Raw genomic sequence first — 23,746 nt, forward strand, 5'->3', positions numbered from 1 at the left:
GTTTGGAATTTCTTGACTCCCCTGTCCTGGCTCCAAGCTGGCTGCAGAGACAATGTTGAGGTGACAACCACTCTGTGTGAAGGCAGAAAATAGCCTGTTCATTTGCAAGTGGGCTGTGTCCAGCTATGCCACCTAATCCTGCCAGCAGATAGCCCATTCAGGCACACCTAATCCTTCTATTGTGTGACTGTCTGGGAGGAATTCACAAAGTCTGTCAGTTACACCCTGTCTTGTGATCTAAGACAGACTGCAGGCACCACAGAGCTAAGGGCAGGAAAATGGCCACTTTCTAAAAATAGCATTTGTAAAATTCAGTTTAAAATCCAACTTTACCACTAAGGTGGCTTTTCCATTACAATTGTTTTTATGCTAAACATGAAATTCTGACCTGGCCCCAATCAAAGGTCAGCACTTATTAAATGTAATAATGAAACCCAATATTATTCTATGGGACAGGTAGGCCTTACAGTAGCTATCAGAATATGTGAAACTTAAGAGTACATGTCCAACCTTTTAATTACAATGCACCCTAACCTATGGACTACCCAGAGCCTACCTTAGGGGTGACTTATATGCAATAAAAGGAGAGGTTAAGGCTTGGCAAGGGATATATATTGCCAATTCAAATTGTCAGTTTAAAACTTCATTCAGGCTGCAATGGCAGACCTGAGACGGGTTTTAAAGAGCTACTTAAGCGGGTATTGCTGGCCCACTAGTAGCATTTATTTTACATGTCCTGGGTTTATGGATTATCATTCTACAAGGAACTTATAAGAAATTGAATATGCCAATCAGGTGTAAGCCAATCTTATAATAATAATAATAATAATAATAATAATAATAAAGTAGGTTTATAAAGCGCATGGTGACGCCATCTCGGCGTGTCCCCGTGCTGTGGAAAAGAGAAGAACCGTGACAGGTGGACTCTAAGCTATGGATTATATAGGTGAGTTTTTAGAAGTTTTCTGAACTTAGCTTCTGTTTCTACTAGCCTAAGGCTAACAGGGAGTTGGTTCCACTTATTTGCTGCTAGCACTCTGAATGAGCGGCCTCCCAGTTTAGCTTTTTTTATACGGGGAATTCTGAGTAGGCCTGTTCTTACCAAGTTCAAAGGAGAGAGCACAAGCAATTTAGCACTGGTTAGCAAAGGTTAAGTGCAGTGTCCTAGGGTCATAAAAAATGAATTCAGTAAAAAAAAGGGAGGGATAAAGGCAGAATGTTTGGAGGTGATCCTGCAGCGAGGGCCAGGTGCAACATATATGATACAACATGTCCCCAAGAATTGCAAATTAAATGCTACTAGTGGGTTGCAGCACTTATTTTCTACTAAAATAGCGCTGTACAACATGTGTCAGACCTGCCACTGTAGCCTGTAATGCAATTATAAACCAACATTTTGATCTGTCAACCTACACCAGCCCTAAACCTTACATTTTAATAATTATAAGCCATCCCTAGGGTAGGCCTTAACAACTCATAGGGCAGGGCGCAGGGTATTTCAAAAGTAGGATGTGTACTTCAGTGCTTCATGTTCTTACAGGAAAAAAATCCCTTAGTTCGTTTTTCACTGTTGGAAGGCTAACTCTCCCATAGATTAACAATGAGTTACCTTATTTCACTTAATAAGTTATAACTTCAGTTTGGGAACAGGTAGAGAACTGCTTCTTCCACTCATTTGAATTGTAATTTAAAATCCTCCTCAATGGACAAGTCAGATTTTAAGTTACTATTCTGAAAATGCCACTTTTAGAAAGTTAGGATTATTCTACCTAAACCGTATGTGCCTTTCCGCCAGTGTTCAGAGTCACATGATTGATAATGGCTCTCCGGTGGTGTAATGTGTATTTCTTCCAGACAGGGCACAAAAGAGATTTGGAAGTGAGGAGAGCATTGCTCTCCTTGACAGGATGCCCTGTGGGTGTTGTTCTCAGCCCATTCTGAGCTACAAAGACTAACCCTAGAGCTGTGCTCACTCCCTTCTTGACTTCTGAAGATATCTCTCCAGTCTCTGCCAACTGCAACTGATACCTGGACCTGCCTGCCCTTTGTTACCATATACAGTTTGGAACCAGACCCAGGTGAAAGGGCAGAATTTACTAGGGGTGGGCGGAGTTTGCGTAGTCACGCTACGCAAAGCTCCGCAAAATGGTAAAATATCTCTGCAAGCACGCAAAAAATTCTGCAAACACGCAGAATTGCTTGTCCCGCCCAGTTACGATGCTTTTTTCCTGTTCGCGAATGCTGTTTGCATGCTCGGGGAGAAAAATCTCACGAACACGCATTTTGAAAGCGTAAACAGGCAAAAAATTCTGCGAAGCTGTGGACCGCGAAATCACCCAAATTCCGCAAGCGGAACTGAATTTACCTGAACCAGTTTAGGCTTAGATAAAGAAAGGGATCTCCACACACAGGCTGGCACGGGTATAAAAGTAGCACCTTCAGAATCTCTTGCCAGAACACTTCTGGACTTAAGGAATATTGCTTTGAACCCAGGATCCTAATAAGTAGCTCCAAGGGTCAGTTGGCTGACCTCCTGTTTCAGGGACCAACAAGCTTTCAGAGGCCTTACCTGCTACTGCCCTGCTGACCAGCACCAACTGAACCTGCCTGAGCCCTGCTGATGGCCTCTACTAGAGTGAGTCCTGACCTATAAGAGGTGCTTCCCTAAACCCTGGACTTATGGCTAGTGTCAGCGTACTCTGCTCCATCCTGCAATCTGCAAGAACAGGATCTAGGTGCAAATCCAGTAAGGTGAGAAAGAGTTCTCCCTAGTAGGTTTAGGTCCCGAGGGGGGAGAGACAAATTATGCAGAGAATACTGAACCTCAGTGAGGACCTATATTTCTTTTTTACATTGAATCAATCTCAACATTTTTAGAGGATGCCAAAGAGAGAACTATAAAGTATTATTCAAAATAGATTTATTAATTTTCTTCACATTTTTATAAAAAGTTTTTTAGACACATTTTATCAACTAAATCAGTCATTGTGTACTCAACCAAATTTTGCTCTAATTTACAAACATACTTTTCATGACATGGAAAACATTAAGTTAAAAATGCCCTCTAATAACAACTACACTGATCATACACACAGACATACTAACATACCAGTCATACTGTCATCTATTCTAAAACTGACTCATACAAAAGACTAATTTATACACAACAATAGACTAATACATTTGACAATTCTGAGGTGTGCTGTGCAGAATACACTAGAGACACCACTAGAGACACCAGGAGGGTTCTTGTGACTGCACCAGGGGAGCAGTCACAAGAACCCCTGATCGCGCAAACTGCCAAGTCTAGACCAGGGCTTGGCATAGTTTGGTCCATGAACTCTAAAATCCACCGCAGCGGCAAGCCAATAGCAAATATATAAGTACATAACTCAAAGGCGGAAGTTGAAGACATACCATCAAACGAAATTATATAAAAACCAGAACACACGCTATCTATGCGGAAGCCCTTCGCCCCTTGGAAAAAACTGGTCTATCTAACACAGTAAATCCTTCGACATAAATATAGTTCTTGTCTAAAACCATAGACTGTCCAGGATCTGTACCAATATACATTCTCAGTGACTACCAAAACCGCACCACTGAAGAATTGTATGACGCCCTCGAATACCCTTTTTAATCTCTGTGTAATACATTATTGTCTATGTTCTCTGGCCCTGAGGAAGGTGGCTCTCACCGAAACGTACGTCGGCCTAACATCAGCTGTCACGGATACAAACTAGTTATATCCACCATAACTAGCAGAACTATACCATCTTGTGTCTCTAGTGTATTCTGCACAGCACACCTCAGAATTGTCAAATGTATTAGTCTATTGTTGTGTATAAATTAGTCTTTTGTATGAGTCAGTTTTAGAATAGATGACAGTATGACTGGTATGTTAGTATGTCTGTGTGTATGATCAGTGTAGTTGTTATTAGAGGGCATTTTTAACTTAATGTTTTCCATGTCATGAAAAGTATGTTTGTAAATTAGAGCAAAATTTGGTTGAGTACACAATGACTGATTTAGTTGATAAAATGTGTCTAAAAAACTTTTTATAAAAATGTGAAGAAAATTAATAAATCTATTTTGAATAATACTTTATAGTTCTCTCTTTGGCATCCTCTAAAAATGTTGAGATTGATTCAATGTAAAAAAGAAATATAGGTCCTCACTGAGGTTCAGTATTCTCTGCATAATCTAGGTGCAAATCCATCAGTTTTGTGCTCTTTGTGATTGCGAAAGACTGCCCGCGTCTCCGGCAAAGGTGAAGCTCCGATGGCGACCATCTCCTTGCATCAGTAATGATCACCCGCATCTCCCTCAAACGCGAAGCTCTGACTGAGTCTCCACATGTGGAACTGGACTGTGTGAGAAGGTAAACGCTCCCTGTATCCGACCTGTGCTCCATCGCATCAGCCTGAACATGTGACTGTGGGGCTTGATGCTTATTGGTGCTATTTTTACTTGAAAATTTAGAAATTCATAACTCTAGTTTTACTTATTGGATTTTTGTCATTTAGGTGTCATTTTATTTATGTAAATGTAATTTATTTTCTTCAAAAGGTTTGGGATTTTTCTTGCATTGTATTTTCACTTTATTACTGTTTGAGTGCTGCATATATACTTTACACATTGCCTCTAAGTTAAGCCTGACTGCTTTTTGAGCCAAGCAACCCAGGGTTAAGCACGAGTTAATTTAGCAACTTTTGTCGTTCACCCCGCCAGGGTTTCTGTTTATTACTTTAGTGGGGGCTCTAACCCTTCACAACTAATAACCCAATTTCCTACAGAAACTATCTAGTTTGGCAATTTATCCGTTACTCAATCTGGCATTGAATCTTTTTCAGCCCTATTCCCTAGGAAGTGAACTGTACTTTCCAAGAATCTCACCTTTCATGATAAGTACTCGTATGACAAATTCTGCATGAAGGCGCTCTCCAGTCCACCAGAATACTTGGTTTTCAGCCACAGCACCAACTCCATCTCTAACTCATACTGATCTACCGGCCCTCCTCAATGCACCTGCATCCAATACACTACCTATGTCCACGTTTTTCTACGCTTACCTGGATAAGTCCCACCAGGAAAGTGATGGCAACTGCCACCTCTACCCGAGCCTTGTCTCTGGTCACGGTGTCAAACGCTGTCCCATTTTCAGTGATCAGGAAGTTCTCATTGGGCACCAGTGACTCTGTCACGCTGCCAACCATGACAGAGACAACAGCAAAGGTTCCTGCAAGAAGAAAAGTTAATTAATGGCTAACACAAGCTCATTGAAGTTCACACGGCACAGGGAGTAATATTTACCCATCAACTCTTACATGAAGGAACAGGGAGGGTGGACTTTCTAATATCAAATAAGAGAGAAGAAGCAAAGAATGAGACAACCAAAGACCCATTCCTGGACTCTCACCCTGGATTAAACACCCCCCAACAAGGCCACTATACCACTGATGGGGATCTGCCGTGCTTAGAAAGATATTTTTGCAGGCGTTTGTGTCTGTATACTTATGTATCGACCAGCCTCTTTTTCTGTTTGTCACTGTTTATATGTTTTGTGTTTTTTCTGTTGACATTGCACTAAAATGAATGTATATTAAAAATTGGATACAGGAGGAACAGAAATCCATGGAATTTAAAAGCTACCTGATGTGTTTCAGTGGTCCGCTGTAAAACTGATCTGCCTTCATCTTTTCCTTGTCCAAAATGAAGTCACCACATCCTTCTCTCAGACCTGACTGGGGCAAAGACAAGGCACACACTCACTTTATTTTGTGGACAGCTTTATTTTTGTGGTCGCCTCTAGCGTTGACCCTCTGCTGAGAGTGAAGTGCTGGCAAGGTGGAGGTTTATGATTCTGTTCCCAAAACACTGAGGGCCTCATTACGATGTCGCGCGGAAAGCCTCCGCCTGACAGTTGGAATTTCCTAGACCGCGTCGGAACCCTTCCAGTTGACTCAGTCGGTTTACAATCCGATTATGATGTTTACGGTAGGAAGATAAACTGAATCGGTTCAGACTGGCTCTCAAAGTAGCCGTGTCGTCGGAACCGCATCATGCACCTCTACAAACAGCGTTTCCGACCGACCGATTACAATGGCGATTTCCAACAGCCTTTCCGAGTTGGCCTGTCCAACACAAAAATATTGTTGGAAATTGACTTTGGGGGCCTCTAACAGGGCCCCCTTCATCATGCAGCCTACGGTTGGGGCTACCTAAGGGACCCCCCTGTAAAACCACGCACTGTGTGGCAGGTACTGTGATGTGCCTGTGACAGGATGCATGGTTTTACACACACACCCCATTTCCCCATAGGAGCCTGTGTTGTTGAGCAGAACATAGGCTCCCATAGGAAAAAATGAGACTCCGACTGTGTTCAGTCACATCGTAATTGGTCGGGCAGAACCACCGACTTTGAGTTGGTCAGTTCTCAAATCCAAGATGGTGTCGGGCAGAAAGGGTCTGCCCGCCATCGTAATGAGGCCCTCAGAATCTATCCCTGGACTGTCCCATGGGGATGAGTGAGTCGCGTAAAGTTAACCTTTACGCTTCCACTGGCAACGTAGCATCCTGTGTACTGGACTATTAATAGGCTCTAACCTGGTCCTACTGCTGACATTATGGTCACCTTCTGCATTCTCAGCAGTCAATAAAAGTTCATGAACATCCTTTAGCCGCAGCCATATAAGTATCTGTTACTATCACATTAAGCACTAAGGGGCGCATTTCAGGCACACATCGCATTATCTGGTCGGACCAACACACTGTGTTATCTGACATCACATGGAAAGAAATCCCTGCAGACTCCACACCTGGCATGAAATGGCCACAACAATCCACCTCTGCCAATAATTTAGTGCCTTTATGCTGGGACTATCCAATAAAGCAGTTGGCTCTTATGACATCACAATGTAACCCCCCTACATAATCACAAGCTCACAATGCTCCCTTAATGCACCAAGGCTAGATGGAGAAGACATCCACGCCCAATGACAAACTTCAATTTGAAGGTTTACTGTCCAAGTAAGAAAAAGTTCTCTATAGGAAAAAAGAAAAACAACAAGAAGAAAAAACGACGAGAAAAGGAGAAGAGAAACTGAAGGACAAACTGGATCTGCCAAAAAAAAACCACTCTCAATATTTTTTTCAGATAGTTTGTTTTCCTTTACATATCAAATTATAAACACCCTATAGCCGAGTTTGTTTCATATTTGATAAAATGTTTATTCAATAAGACGCATGATGACTAAAAAGGATGAACAGTTAGGAAAGTGTTTCTGGTTCACTCTCCCACTGATCCCCCTCCCCCCGACCTAGTTACCCCCACTCCCTGGGTTTTCCTTCTGGGGTAGACCTTTCTCCCTGTGAATCACTCTTCAATCTTCTGCTCACCTGCAGAAACGTGTCTCGATGTCCCAAAAATGAAATAAATTAAGACTGGATAAAAAGAGGTATATAATCCAAAAACAGGTGGCAGTCCGGCGAGGAGAGCATACGCCAACCCTGCAACGACAAGCGAGGAGACAAAGAAGGCATTAAGGGGAGTCGAACATTCAGAGGTATTGTATTTTAGAAGTTCACAATGGTCGATTCATGAAGCATCCAGTAAAGTAGCTTGGCTGTTTACATAGCGTTGAGCATATATATTTTCTACATACAATTTACAATCATGGGTCTAGTGTTTTTTTCACACCACCTTGTTATTGTGAATTTGTGATATGGATTCTAGTATGGAACTGTAAGGTGACTTTGGAAAGCTACTGCTGCAGTTGTTAGGAGGGAGTCCATGTTAGTCCTAATTACCTGCTTATATACTTACTACGTGTGGCAACTCATCTTTACAGATAGTTCAGTGGATTATGCACCAGCTGCAGAAACCTGTGTGTAAAAGGCAGGTGACAGCTTTTCAGTCATGAGTAGAAGTGTTTTTCTGAGGACTGGTCAAGGGTAAAAGTTATATTGGCTCCCGAAACTTGATTTTTTGAAATTATAATTCCCATACGGAAGTTGTCATCACAGCTGTAGGGAATAAAGCTGCATAGCAAGGAATTTAAACCTGTGGTCCACAAACTCCTGGGCTTCTCTTTGCTATTATGGGGGCCCACAACTATTTAGAAAATTTAATAATATGAGCAGATTAGCAAAATACAGATCCTTAAAAAAATGGAATTTAAAGTTTTAAAACACTTTGTAAATGTGAAGGAATAATGGCTTTGTTTGGGAGTAGCGTGTTAATGCAGATTCGGACTACTTCTGGTTGCTTTGTTTTTCTGGTTACCACCACTGGGAAGTACCATGGCATGGGCATGGATACTTTATTGATGGCATTCATTTAAAAAAAATTCTAGCTCCTTCTTGTCCTATGGTCTCAGGTAGAATGGGACTCTTTGGTGTTGTATAGCTGTTAGATTGATAGTCTTTTTGATGTGGAGCTTGATCATCAGGTACTTAAGGCAGCCCAGCGCATTAAAGAAGTCACAAAGAATAATGTTGATGTGAAGAAGATCCATGGTCTTCATTTCTGTTGCAGTTGAGGGGTGTTTTAGAACATTTACCGGTGACCTAAACATGTCTTTCACAACTTGGTTGTGGTCATGTAGTTTTGTCACAAACGTTATAGCTAGAAGTATAGTCATGCATCGGGCATATGCATAGACTTTTGTCTTTGTGGTGGATTGCTTCGACTAGGGTTTAAACACTTTAAATTGCTGGTAAACCATGACATTGGCTGATGGGCCTGAGTTGATCAGCATGGTGATCTGTGCCCCTCAAATTCATATCTCACACACTGATAGTGGTAGTCTGTCAAGGCCCCTACAGAATATTCACTTCTCTTTCTGATACTCTCAGGAGCAAAAGATGTTTATTTTCCCAATTCCCGTAACGTCCCCTCCTGCGACATCAAGGAAACTGGCGGTCACTTGAGCCCCACTGGGGGCAAGGGGAATGGGACAGAGAAGAGACTGCCTTCGCTACTTCTGGTTCACCTCTCTTCATTTTTTCCTTCTACTCTCTTCTGGTTGTTTTACTCCTTCACACTCTACATCTGTGTAAACTTTATCAGGGAGAGAGAGCACAACATTAAAACTATTCACTTCACACCTGGAACTTAATATGCAATCTCTTTAGTACACCTTCTTACCCAGTAGTTATAGGCACTCCTTCTCTTCTTAAATTGGAGAACAAGGCTCTATGTTTTCACACAAATCATTCTCAAATGAAAATTCTCCTTTAGTGTTTAATAGGCAATAAACTCTTGACACAAATCTTTTGGTTTATGGAGACTAAATATTTTTCCTTTACTGTTTTAATTCTCTAGGAAGAATACTTCCGGTTTGGTTGATGAAGAACATAGAAACCTAATCAGCTACGCGTCAGGTAAGTGTACATTTGTTTATGTAATGCCAAGATTTCTTTTCGCAATTTCCTCTTTGTAACGTTTCTTTTTATGTAGTCTGTAAAATAGGCACCTGAAAATAACTAGCTATCTGTCCGACGAAAAGCGCAACATATACTACCCTAAAACTAGACTCTGCGGATGCTCAAACTTCAAAAAAACCTACACTACCTCTTGACTGACTAAAGCCTGCACGGGAGAAGGGCTCTCCGAATGAATGTGGGTGAAGTGCTTAGCTTCAAACTCTGCCAGCGCACTTCACAGTCTACTCAGTCCTCGCGCCTTCCGCCAGCCGTGGAAGACTAGACCTGCACCTAAATGGTTGCATTACTCCAGTTCCGTTGGGCTCTTCCAAAGGCCTGACAGCAGGATATGATCTCTCTGCGCTTCCCCAGAGCCGGAACGATAGGAGTCCTAACTTTACTACTCCTAAACTGAGAAAAATCCTAACTTTAAGACTTTTGGTATTCACAGAAGGCATTTAGGAGTCCTAAAGTAAGAACGCCTAACTTCTGTGAATACCGAAATGAGTAAGTGCCTTCTGTGAATACCAAAATGGTAGTAAGTTTAGGATTTTGTCTTAAGTTAGTTCTGTGAATCAGGCCCATAGAGTGTCCTCTGAGGTTTGCCTGCAACAGGTTACACTTACGCCAGCATTTTAAAAGTGGAAGTTCATTCACGGTCCAATCAGGCCTCCCATAATGTCTGGTTACTCTGCGTAGAAATGCTGCAACGTTTTTTTTTAATGCTTATCTGTGGTCAGATTAACCTTCCAAAAAGAGCTGCTTTCATCTATGAGTAATCAGTCCGTTTCTGGGATGCTAAAATCACAGTAATACCCAGTGACTTACCCTCTAATGCCTCCTCAGTGATCTTCTGTCTGAGGTAGGGTGCAACTGGGATCTAACATGTTTTAGGAATATGTGGTCTAATTGCCCGGGGCTGAAGTGTTTTGTCCATTTAGCCAGGAGTTTGAGGATGGGAGATCCTCGCCTGAAGCAGTATGTGCAGTGGTGCCTCTGATGCTCCCAGACTAGAGTTAGGCCACAGCGATCTGCGCCATGGTAGGCACCTAGACCCTCGGGGCAATCCGCTCGTTTCCGGAGTAAGGTCTGTAGGTGCATTAATACAACACCTGATGGATGGAGGGGGAACTGAGGCCTCTTCTGTGTGTGTGAAAATTGGGACTCACAGGCCTGCGACCAGCAGGCAGAGGCCCGAACTTGAGAGGCTGGATGAGGCAATATAGTAGACTGTTGGAGCATGCCTCTCGATGGACTCTAGTCAAAAGAGGAGCATTGAGGACCGCTGGAGGGCCAACAGGCGTTGGATGGCTGCGAGGTGACTGACCACAGTAACAGGTGGAACTACGAGAGATGACTGGAGGTGCTAACCCTCTGAGGAGCAACAATTCATGGCAGGAAGGGTAGGGGGGGTTATGTCTGTGCACTCCGAGAGTATATTGTGGGGTATCAATACAATGTCACCTGGGTACAGGAACACTTTCGGAAACCGTTGTCACTCATTTAGCAGTTACTCAATGTAACACCCCTAATCAGTGCAGCTATATATCTATCTTGCATCTGAAGGAATCAATGCTCTGACACAGGTAAGAGTTACCAATACACCTAGGTCACAGGAGTTACGGGACATTCACAATTATCTTTTTTGTTTTTCATTACAGTATGTCTGCTGCTGAAAGTAGCTATTACCGCCATGTGAAAGTTTCGAAGAAAACAAGTAGGAATCAGCCTGGAAACAGACTCCTGCATGTTATTCCTTTAATACTTGATGATTGTTATTTCTGCTCCCCCAACAACAAAACAGCAATGTAATTGGGCAATTAAACTCTGTGGTGTCATCGCATTAGAATCTTAGATCCCCGCTCCTCCATGCAGAGCGGCTGTTTTTGCACATTGCTCCCTGCAGGGAGGTGGAGGTTATCCCGGGTCACATCATTCACTCCAGAGCTGCGGTACCCTTCTCAAGCCCCTACCTCCCATCAGGAACCAGTCCTTGCATATGTCACACTCGAAACTGCTGAGATAGTAGGGCTGCAGGTGCATGTGGCGCACCTGCAACAAATCCTCGCGAGACCTAACTTTATGGACATACTACGAAAATACAACAAAATGTTGTGGGCATAGAAAAGGGACATTCATTACAGAATTACCACACAGGCAGCTGTACTGCATAATGAAATGTATCGCATTGCGTTTAGGAGACAGGGGAAGCACCAGAAAACAGTTGGCTGCCACATGGAAATAATACTACACCAGCATTGATTAGCAGCACTGGTACCCAAGGAGGCGCGATGCCTGTTAGGCGTGATTTTGCATTTCAGTGCGGTGATGCGGATCACCACACTTAAATGTGCACACAACGGGGAAACATTGCGCACACAACCAGGGGGCCGGACTCACCGGAGGCATTGCTGGTGAGATCGCCGCTGGGGCCCCGACGCTGTTTGTTCTTCCCCGCCGCCGTTGCTCCTACCATCATACGGCCACAGCGGGGGAAGACTACAGCTCCCAGCGGGTATAGCGGCTGAACCGCCCACTTCCTGTTGGAGCGTGCCCAGAGGCGCTTAAAGATCACTTGCTCCCTCGGTGGAGCGGGAAACATTGCGCACACAACCAGGGGGCCGGACTCACCGGAGGCATTGCTGATGACATCGCCGCTAGGGCCCCGACGCTGTTTGTTCTTCCCCGCCGCCGTTGCTCCTACCATCATACGGCCACAGCGGGGGAAGAATACAGCTCCCAGCGGGCATAGCGGCTGAACCGCCCACTTCCTGTTGGAGCGCGCCCAGAGGCGCTTAAAGATCACTTGCTCCCTCCGCGTATCGGACGCGCGCGGGCGGCGCCGGGCATAGCCCGGGCAGAGGGTGGACCCTCTGTGGCCGTCAGGGGCCGAAGGAGGTCGGGTCGGGTGACCCCCCTAACATCTACTTCCTAAAAATTCTACAATGGGCAAAAGGAAAAAGGTATGTGCCAACGTGGATGTGGGGACCAAAGCCAAACACCCTAGAAAGTCGGAATCGATTATATCTTATTTAACCTCGGCCTTGGGGGTTTTATCCAAAGAGATAGCAAATGCTGAAAAAGAGCTGGGCCTCAACGCTATTGAATTAATTAATCCCTCACAAGAGCCCTTGACAGTTAACAGCCGGGCGATACCTTTGGAGCCAAATGTCGTGCTCACTACCCAGGGACCGGGTCTTACCCATACAAATTCCCCAACTCCTCAGGCAGTTTCCCCTGATCGATCACCCCCCTTACCTGCCGTTGCAGCACATAAGACCCACCCGAAACAGAGGCGAAAGATCACAAATATGGCGGGCAGAAGAAAGCTCTCTGTGACTAAGACAGTTGGAATAGATCCCGGCCTTAAAGAACAAATTGGAAAAATGGTGGAGGATTTATTTGTCTCACATCTGGAACCAGCCCTTGTGTCTATAGCCAAAGACATTGTTGACACTTTAAATACATGTGTATCTGGCCTTCTGACAAAATGTGAGAAAATTGATGAAACACTCAGGCAATATAGGGGGACAATGGAGGGTTCCATTCAGCCAGCGGTCATTGTCGCTAATCAGACCATCGATGAAACACCGAAAATAAATTCTAGCTCAGGTGGCTCTAGTAGTTTGACAGTGACCCCTCATGTGGGTACGGTGGTGGGGGCTTGCTCGCATGGAGTTAATACTAGGCATAGCCAGCCATCAGATATGAAAAAGGGTCAACGGTACCGGGGGCGCAACCTGGAACTGCCCCAGAGGCAGCCCCACTGGTAGCCGTGTTCATTGGGGTACCCCCAATATGGGGAGACACTATTGAAACCACCGCTTATTTAATGACCAAAGCCAGACAGTTATGCCATCAGTTTAGCACAGGTGGCAAGGAGGTTGTTTGCGCTCTCACTATGGCAAGGAGGGTCCACTGGGTGGGGCACTGCCCTAAGAAAATCCCTGGAGACTGTGTAGTGGTTAATTTTAGTAATATGCATAGTGCTGAAAGGTTATTTTGGGACGGCTCGAATATTGATAATAAGGGGATTAGGCCGCTCCATCTGGGGTTCTTCTATCCCCCAGTAGGCGCCCACAATCACCATCAGCACCCAAAAAAGTACCACACACATACCTCCCTCCCCACTCACAAATCTTCAACATCCTACCAGGCAAGGATGAGTGCGCAGAGGAGTTCCACACAATGGCTTCCAAGGGGAGGGGAGACTGTTGCCCTACCTAGACCCACAATAACAGCCACACAATCGATTCCCTTGTACATCTTTCGCATAGGGATGACATAGAGCTACATAATCGCTTTTCACTTCTCTCACAGATGGATACTAATGATTGACTGAGAGATGAACTCATGGGTCCTGGAATTGGGATAAGTGACGCAACCCAAATAACACATAATCAGGTGCCCACATGTAAAATGATAAGCTGGAACAAAAAGCTCTGACACTATTTGGTTACAGTTTTTGAAACAATTTGATATCCTGGCTTTCCAGGAAACCTGGGATGCAGAGTCCAGTTTCTTTTTAGATGGTTACTGCAGTTTTTCTATCCCCGCGGTGCGGTGTTCCGCTGGGAGACCTAAGGGAGGTTTACTTTTTCTTATCTCTCTAGACTTAATAGGTACTTTTAAAAACCTCAAGGGAGAGTCAGACAATTTCCTTATAATAGAATGGCGGATTTCTGATCAACATTACCTTCTAATTAATCTATATAACTCAATAGGAAACTCGCCGCAAGAGGATCATTTTAGTGCGCTAGATCACTGTTTGTCAGTCTATAAGTCAAATAACCCCTTTGATTTTGAGATAATTTTTATGGGGGATTTTAATTTACACCCTGCTATGGGGAAGACAGAGTGGGACCCATGAATGGCAGATTACCCCATTTTGAACATACTAAACAGGGGGACACCTTAGAGGAATTATTATCTAACCTTAACTTAACCGAACCGGATAAGGAAGATGGTGGGGAAGCAGTTCCCACCTTCATAGGACGAGGAGCGGAGTCTGTGATTGACAACATCTTTGTTTCTCCATGTGTCTTGACTAAAACTCGGGCTTATAAAGTTATGATATCAACCTTTAGCGACCATAATCCGCTTGCACTGGAAGTTGAATTGAGGTGTAAGGCTGCCACTGCTGATCTAGGCAGGGCTGCTCCACGGTCTTTGTCTTCAAAAGATCAAGGAAGACGCATAAAGTGGGAAGCTGTAGTTCCAGAGGCTTTTTTTTGAACATTTAGCTAAACAGGTAGAGTCTGATTTTGGTACATGCTTGGATGAGAAGGCTGTGGGCACAGAAACTATAACTTCTTTCTCAGCAATCTGTAATCAAATAGCTAAAAACCTACATAAGGAGAGCAGGCCCAACACTAAGAAGGCATTCAGATGGTTTGACTCCACGTGTTCTAAAGCACATGGGGCTCTCTTAAAGGCCCGAAAGTGTACCCCAAGGGACAGGGCCCTAGTGTCCTCCCTTCGTAAGGAATATAAACGTGTAACAAATATACGTAAAAACAAAATTAAAGAGGAGGCATGGGACAACTTGCAGTCAATTGATGTGCTAAAGGACAGCAGAAAGTTCTGGGCTACCATAAATCAGTTCTTTTTCTCGGAAAGGGACAACGTAGATACAGATTGTGTAATCCCGGATGATGCGTGGCTCAAACATTTTATGAGTATCTATAGTGATAAGGACCACCAAGAGTTAAATTCAGGTGGATCCACTTTGGGTCGCCCTATACAACCTGTTAAATTTGAATTAGCGGATGTAGAAAAGGCCATTCGAGAAACAACGAAACATAAGGCACCAGGCCCCGACGGGGTTCCTGCTGATCTTTACATATTGTACCCCACTTTTTGGGCAAAGATTTTAACTAATGTATTTAATGCAGCATCCTTAGCGGGTTTCCCTCCCTCTTGGGCCTCTTCAATAAGTGTACCCATATTTAAAAAAGAGAGGAGGGGGACCCCACCTGTTACAGACCTATCTCCCTATTGGACACTGCCGTGAAGATCATGGGCAGAGCCATTCTGCTGAAACTGGGAGATTGGATTTCTGACAGGGGGGTGCTCTCGAATCTCCAGTATGGATTTAGGCAACATAGAAGCACCATGGACCAATGTTTGAACTTACATCTGCTGATTAACAAATATACTACAGCTAAAGATGGTTACCTATACCTTGGGTTCATGGACTTATCTTCAGCGTTCGATCTGGTGAATCGCTCCAAATTATGGAACATCCTCCTGGATATGGGGATAGAGGCACCTTTGGTTTACTTCCTAAGTGACCTACACCAGAATCTAACAGCAGCAGTTAGGGTGACGCAGGAGGGCAGGTGCACGAGCCATTTTAACTCTAGGCGGGGTGTCAGACAAGGTTGTATTCTGGCACCCCTCCTATCTACAATCTACATTAATGGACTGGAAAAATCCTTGTCTGGGGTCAGGGTGGACATTCCGTGTGTGGGGGGATCAGGTATCCCGGTCCTCCTGTACGCGGATGATGCCGTGTTGATTGCCCGAACAGGGGTGGGTTTACAGAGGCTGCTGGATAATTTTGGCACCTTTATGGAGTCATTAGACCTAAAAGTTAACAGCAGCAAATCCCACGTAATGATCGCGGGGGTCGCAGGAAGATCAGCAAGGTCACCACATTTAGATGCCTGGGCAAACATCTTTCCAGGGTACCGGTGTTTAACTACCTAGGCGTCTTATTTGACGAAAAGGGTAATTGGTTCCCCCAGCAGAAACAGAAGAGTAATGCTGTCATAAGATCCACTTCATTCTTAGTTTTGCCAAAAGTTTGGGAGCGAGACCCATGGAGGCCAAGCTAAAAATATATAGGTCTAAATGCTGTGCAATCGCATCTTATGGGGCTTCTACATGGGGATACGCCTCCGTCAGCAAAATCCAACTTGTGGAAAACAGATTTCTAAGATCCTTGCTGTCGGTTCCACATTCAACCCCAACTCTTTCTATACATTCTAAATTAGGTGTAGGCTACATTACAGATCAACTAAAAGCAGCCCCCCTGATTTGCTGGGCAAATATGTGGCTTAATGAGGAAATTACCCTTAACCATCTTATCCTCACAGATTGTTTAGCCCTGGAGAAGGCAGAGGGAATCCCATGGCTGGCATACGTTAGAGCGGCGTGTGTCAGACTGGGTCGACCTGAATTATACACAGCCCCAGAGGGAATTAAGAAAGAGGATGTGGTTTGGATCAAACACAATTTTAGAACCCTGTTGGAGGCAGAGAGGGAGGAAGAGGAGCTTTAAAAAAAGGGGTGCAAGACGTATCTATCTTTTACAGACGTCCACCTCAATAGAACCCTATTTAAAGATTGTCACGAAACCTTTCCATCGTTTTCTGTTGACAAGATTTAGGTTCAATTTAATACACCTCACCTTAGGTTCCTTTCCACACTGGGCTAAACCTGAAGATTCTGCACCATGCTCCTGTGATAATTTTTCCACACAAGATACACTTCATTTAATTATGTTTTGCGAAAAGTTTTCTGATGCTCGTACAAAATGTCTACTCCCCATATTACGAGAAGCAGGCTTCTTGCCAGTAAGACCAGCCCTCCTACACTTGCAACTTCTGAGTAGCGTGCACACCATTTTTAGTGTAGCAAGTTTCCTGGTGGCTGCAGTGAGGATTAATAGAAAAAGTGTGAACACCTGTTTGCTTTAAGGCACAGTAGGAGGAGTAGGGGGAACTCAGTTATATATTATGAACACAATAGTTGCACCTTTGTTTTATATTGTAGTCTTTTTTATAGAGGTGTTACAAAGTTTAACATTTGCACAAATCATGAATTGTAAATATTGTGTATATATATGAACATTTGCAAAACTTTGCATAATTTTTATTTGTATATAGTATCGTTTTAAATTGTAGCTTCCTTAGTGGCGCTATAATATTGTTAAATGCACAAATCATGAACTGTATATATTGTGTATATGTAGGTACAGCTGCTAAAACTTTCTACACCTTTCTATTTGTACATTACATTTTAGATTTTTTCTTGCAACTTGTATGTCTGTATGTTCGATGCAGCTTTTATGATTTTAATTAATCGAAATAAAGACTTTTGACTGACTGACTTTGGCATTAGTCTAACGCCAGATGCGTGGTACTTGGCAGGGCTGAATTAGGTGGCGTGGATTTGGACAAGCAGTCCACGCTAAGGCTTTTATGTCATGGGTTATAAAGTTGGAGTTTGTCTATTTTTCTTTGTAAAAATATTATGGGCTGTTTCTTTACCTACCGGTACATTTCTAAACAATTTGTTAAGCTAAATTGTATTGCTGCATTGTGTGCGCATGCAGGGAAGAACAAGTGTCTGGCAGACAAGCAAAAGATCATCCTATGTCTCAGTATTAACATCCACACTTCTAAGCAGTAATTCTTATCCTAGAATGAGTTACCTGTTTGCTTTACAACAACAGCTAGTAAAACAAGTATGTGCTTTGCGAGGCTGTATAAGTAGCAAAGGTTTTAAAGGGACTTTTTCCTGCAAGGTATTGCTTTTCCCAGTTCACGGAAGGGATAAAAAACATCTCCAGATAATGATCGAGTTGTCAGGAAGGTGCGATAGCAGAATATTGATACGTGTGGCTCTGGTGAGTACTGCAGGCAGCAAGTGCTTGATACGCTATTTGCATAAGAAAATACTATATCTTTTTTTCGTTATCCTCCATTAGTTATTAGTAAGGAAGGGGGAAGAGAAGTGTTCACCAACAGCATTCAGTTTGTCTTATGGAGACAAAGAATGCTGTGGTCTGTAGAAGATGCCGCCCAGAAGTCATAGGTATATGTATATAAGCTGCCATTGAAAGGAAGTGGGAATGCGCTTTAGATGTTGCCGGTATTGATGGCTACTGTGTGGTTGCAGACTTCGCTGGGCTGACAGTGGGTGGGGAAATGCTACGTTGTCACTATAGGTTTATTACATGAATAGCACATACTCACTGGTGTTTATATTTGGGGTACTTGCTGACTGGTGCTACACATGGGATCAGGTTTGCCTCTGACAGGAGGTATGGTTTAGTGGGGTACATAGTGTAAATTAATGTTGGCATGAGGAAACAAAAATCAGACCCTTTGTACATTTGATATTATTGTGTGCATCATGCAGAAGATGACAAGTAGCAGGAGTGGCTTTCATGCCATAGAAGCTAGCAGGAAGAACTGTTTTGGGGTGGTCAGTTGAAGAGATTGTTTAACATGTTTTAAACTACTACAGTAGCACTTGGGAGGGCAGCAGCTGAAAGGCTCTGTCTTTACTGGTAAGCAGTGGTTAGATGGGGACCGGCCATTAGTCTTTCTGTTGGTGGTGGACAGGGGAGCAGTGGGCAGCAGTAACAGGTTCACAGTGACATCCGAGGGTGGTTTTAAAGGCAAGCGGAAAAGCCTAACTGCGGGTGTCGTAGGGGTGAGAGTAGAGTTAATGGATTGGTTAGTAGCAGGCACACAGCAGTGGTCTGTGTTTTGAGGGGGTTTCCTGAGCGGGCTTCGCTTGAAGGTGGGTCATCAACTAGGAGAATGTGTTTAGTGGGCCAGCTGGAGGCAGTGTTATGTAACTTTGCTGGAGGGTGCAGCAGCAGTATTTACTGATATATGTAAATCCCCCAATGAAAGGGATGATGTGACCAATGGAGGAAACAGAATCCTTTTTTATGGCTGAGGTGAGTCCCTGCAGTATGGCGGGTCGCTGGCCTGAGAGCTCTTGACTGACGCGGAGAATGGGGGGCCCCCTCCATGTACTTTGCAGGGGGGGCCCTCAAGTTTTGTTACGCCACTGCGTGTGGGCCAGTTTGTGCATTATCCTTGTTATGTCTGTTGGAGTTTGATCCTTTAATTGTGGATTTTTGGTTGGGGTGGGTGTGCGCATTGAGGGTGACTGGGGGCGTCATCCTTGTGTTCTCCTCTGTGGATGGGCAGGTTTTTGAATAGTCTGTATGCTTTCTGGAAAGTGAAGCAGTAGCGTTCGCTTCAGAGTGTCATCAGCTTATCAAGCGCCTCTTATGTCATTGTTGAACCTGCCTAGTGTTCCATCTGGGTAAGCCAATGGGTGGTGTCTGTCAGTTCGCTGACTGGTGGGAGTGTAGCCATGATGGAGGGCCTGCTGCAGCAGGTGTTGGAGTTTGGATCCTGTATTATCCACTTTATTTTGTTTCTGATTTTACATGGTCTGTGGTTTTTGATTGGCGAAATGCTCTCATTCTTTTCCATGTCCCTTTACTTACTTTTAGGTTTTTTCTTCTTCTACTTTCCCTTTGTTTTTCTCTTCACTGGATTCATGGAAGGGTATCCCTCCCTTCTCCTCACCTTGTGTTTTGTGTCACTCCACTCTGCCTTTCATTTGAGAGGAGTCAGTGTCCTGATTCTTGTGTGAGTAGTTCCCTCCTAACAGGCCTGTGCTGGTGGCAAGCAACTACTTTGGGGTGTCACTTTGGTTGCTCTTTACTTTTAGTTACCTGTATGATCTGAACGTTTCATTGTTTCATATGTGCTGGATTGCAAAGGTTTTTATTAACGTGCAATAAACGTATATCTACTTTGGGTGTGTTGGAGTGCTTCTCCCAGCTCCTTGCTCATGTTGGTCACTCTCTCTACTGGCAGCGGTAATGAGCACAGGGGCTGTGACTTCAGGCAGAACTCTTCCTTTCCACAGTGCTTCAGGGAACATCTTGGTGGGGAAGGTGTGCTCCTGCTGAGTGTCGACTCATTGCACACTTGGGATGCTTCAGAGGAGAGGCAGGTGGGCTTCAAGATTAGGAGGGAAGTTGCCGGCTAGAATGTTCTCGCCTGTTGTCTTGTGACGACTTCCTGATGTGGGTATCAAATGCATGAATACCACAAAGGGCAGTCCTCGCCACCACTGTAAGAGTCGGAGAAGCAGTGCATTGCACACACTAGGATGCTATACTTACTAAGACTTTGCACCGTGTTTGTGTCACAAAAGTGACACAATGTGCCCACTTTTTCTCCCTATTTACTTTCCAGCGCAAAATTTGTTTTATGCTGGAAAAACGCAAAGCAGTGCATAGCGCTGCTTTGCATTACTTAGCGCCAAGGGGGCGTTCCATCGTTGGTGCCTGGGTGTTCCCAGACAACCACCTAAGGTTTTTAATGCAAACCCCTATTTACTGAAAAAAGTAGACAGGTTTTTGTGTCAAAAAATACATCCATTTCAAACAGGCGCAATCACGGAGAAATGCTTTTATTTCTCCTTTCTTTTCTGACTTTGCATGTATGCTGCATTATATGGCACACATACAAAGTGGGAAACGTTTTTAACTCAGCCTAAGCATAGGGACATATTTCTGGCCCAGTTTGTGTCGTGTTTGCACCAGGCAACGTGTTACATGTGCGAAGCAAACCTTTAAGTGAGATTTATGAAACTTTGAACTTTGTGTGGCCCTGAGGGGTTCTATGAGTCTAGAGTAATGCGAAGCAGCACAAACCGCTGCGCTGCCTTACTGTGCCCTGGTAAGGCGTTCCGTGGGCGTGGCGTGGCGTGGCGTGGCGTGGCGTGGGTGTTAATTTTGAATTGGTAAACCTGGGAATGGGCCACAAAGATATGCCTTCCCAGGAGAGGCGTTACAACGAGAAATATCTCTATTTCTCATTGTTACATTCTGAGCACCTATAGAAAGAGGAATATGCCTCTCAGGATTGGTTTTGTGCAGGAAGGAGCCCCTTCCTGCACAGAAAACAGTGGCAGGGCTCTCGTCAGGAGGACACTGCAGATTACACCACACATTGCCACTGCACTTACTCAACTACCAGCCATCACACTGCTACAAGTGTGACAATTCAGACTATTCAAGGCTTCCAAAGCTTTAAAAATGGCTTAGGTGGCAGGTATTAGTAGTTTTGAATGTATATTGAATTAACAAACAGCTGTTTTTCGGCTCATCTTTAAATTACACAAACAGTGCAACCAAGTGGCAGCTGTCGTAAGTGCAGGTTCTGACAATGAAGTACTGGTGACGACAATTTAGTGTGGGTGCCGAGCACCGGAAACCACTGGCTCAAATTAAGCACTGCCTGCATACAACAGAGGGAACCCTGCACCGTGGTGCAATAGTGCCTGCGCTTAATTTTTGTCAAGCTACAAATGGAGTAGCGCAGTGCTGCAGCAAATTTTGCAGTCTCGTTCCATCTCCAAAACACAGGGATGCCCGATTTTACAAGAATACGGCACACCCCTGTGTTTTCCCTAGTGCTGGCAATACAAATAGCTGCCTAGCGCCAACACAGACGCCCTTGTGCCATAGTGCAAGGGTGCCTGCGTTGCAGGGAATGATTGTTTATGTGCAGGACGTGTCCCTTTCTGCACATAAACAAACAATCAATAATGGCGGTTTGATACTTTTATGTGTGCTGCAGAATGGAGCAGGCATAGAAAAAGCAAAAACAAGGAGAAATAAAAGTATTTCTCCTTGTTGCACCAATCTAACACCTGCTTTTGCATGGCATTACTTTTTGGCGCTGCCTCAGATTTACCGATCCGTGTAAATCTTGGGCAGCAACAAAAAGCAATTGGTGTTGCATGGGAACGCCCACAGCAACAAACATTGTACACCCCTTTCATGCAGTAACATGTCTGAAAGGGCACCATATTTACAAAACAGCATTAAGCCATGAAAGTGCCTTAACACCGCTTTGTACATATGGTGCAGGGCACTGTGCCGCTCAACATCGGTAAAAGTGACATTCTGGTAGTGCAATCCCCTTGTACATATGCCCCTTAGCATCTCCCTGAGCTATGTTCTGCCCTGTAGTGGAACTGTACTCATGCAGGGCTAGAAATTAGTAGCAGTGTGTGCTAAATAAATGTAATCCATCCATCTATCCATCCATCTACCCAACCACACATCCTTTGGAAGAGGCAGCAGTGTGCTACCAATTTTATCTGGCCAATACACTGATCTCAATTGGGCCAGGCCAGGGAGAGAGAAATCTAGACATCAAATAAAGCTTTTTCCACAGCTTAGGGCCTTGAACAGCAACTCTCCCATCCTCCCAGATGTTGTGTCTTGTTTAAAGGACTGTTACTACACTAAGGATACAGGAAGGGTTTGGTAGAGTGGGAGCACTGTTGCAAATTGCTTAACTCTGTCACTGCCCAGAAGAACCATGCCAGGTGTGCTGGTACCAAGCAGGAAAATAAAAAAAATATCTTGACGCACAGTACTTAATACTCTGGGACACTTATTTAGTTCTGTAGAGGATAAGCCACACAGCAATATAAAGGCGAGCCGGGAGTCCTAGGGAGAGAAATAAATGATAGACCTGACCTCCAGCGAGCAAACACCATGATCACCAGGGCTATTGCTCTTGCTGCCCCTGCTTTGGGCACTGCTGAGAAGGGCAAATAAAATGGCACTCACTATGCAAAGTGCTTTGCCACTGCAACCACCCCATTAGTGAATGCACTGAAAGCATCTAGATCCCCTATACAGGTGGGGAGCTCACAACAGGCACTCCATTACGAGAAGTAGATGCCTGGCAGGGAACTCTACAGATTATAAACTAGCCTGTAAATTTTTTTTCTTATACCCTTTGATCTGCATGACTGCTGCATACTTAACAGTCCCTAGACACATTTTCTCTTAATCTGTGAGAACCGAGTACAGTGGGTTAGGGTCGGCCATCTTGGAATTAATATGGATATTCCCAACCATTTTGTGGTGCATGACGTGAAGAAAGAGGGGCAATAAGACATTATGCTAGCCCTTCACATAGTACTCTTAAAGTACAATTAATCCCTCTCAAAAGAAAAAAATGAGTAAAAGAACACCTACCCTGGGGAAGCTGCATTATGCCCACGCTGAGCCCCGAAATGATGTCTCCTATAAGCCACTTCTTGGCACGATACTTTGGCAACCAGCGAAGCAGAGGGATGAACTTCAGCAAATAAGTCTTGATGGAGAAGTCGGAACATCTAGAAGGAGAAGAAGAGGTAGCAGTGAGTGCTTGGTAGTGTTGTACACTCAGATTTTAGAGAAAGGTGTTACTTGACTGGGTAGAATGAGTGCTAATACCCTGAACCATGAAAACTCGTCAAGAAATGTACTAACCACCATATGTGCCCACCTCTGACCAGATGTATTAGAACATGCCCTCTTTCGATAATTTGAATATCTATTTCTATAATATAAAAAGGTCCAACAAGTTCTTTTTTTCTACCCACAAGGGCTCTGAGGTCAGTGTATCCCTACCCTGCCCTCCTATATCCTTTTTCAAAAACCTTTTTAAGACAGGGGTCCAAGTCTCCAAGTCCTGTCATGGCCGGT

At 44.1% G+C, this 23,746-nt stretch overlaps 1 protein-coding gene across 2 annotated transcripts in view; it reads right to left on the reverse strand.

Annotated features, from left to right (window-relative positions):
- The window catches only part of LOC147693063 (solute carrier family 26 member 6-like), a 240,761-nt gene that overhangs the window by 174,996 nt on the left and 42,019 nt on the right, over nt 1-23,746 (reverse strand). For both annotated transcript variants that reach the window (XM_086936875.1, XM_086936874.1), the window contains exons 3-5: nt 23,255-23,394; nt 7,399-7,509; nt 5,073-5,239 (exon numbers count right to left, since the gene is read on the reverse strand). In XM_086936875.1, coding sequence (XP_086793001.1) covers nt 5,073-5,239; nt 7,399-7,509; nt 23,255-23,394 — 418 coding nt within the window. The remainder of the gene's footprint in view (nt 1-5,072; nt 5,240-7,398; nt 7,510-23,254; nt 23,395-23,746) is intronic.

The sequence above is a fragment of the Lissotriton vulgaris genome, chromosome 9 (assembly GCF_964263255.1).
Source record: "Lissotriton vulgaris chromosome 9, aLisVul1.2, whole genome shotgun sequence".
Lineage (NCBI taxonomy): Eukaryota > Metazoa > Chordata > Amphibia > Caudata > Salamandridae > Lissotriton > Lissotriton vulgaris.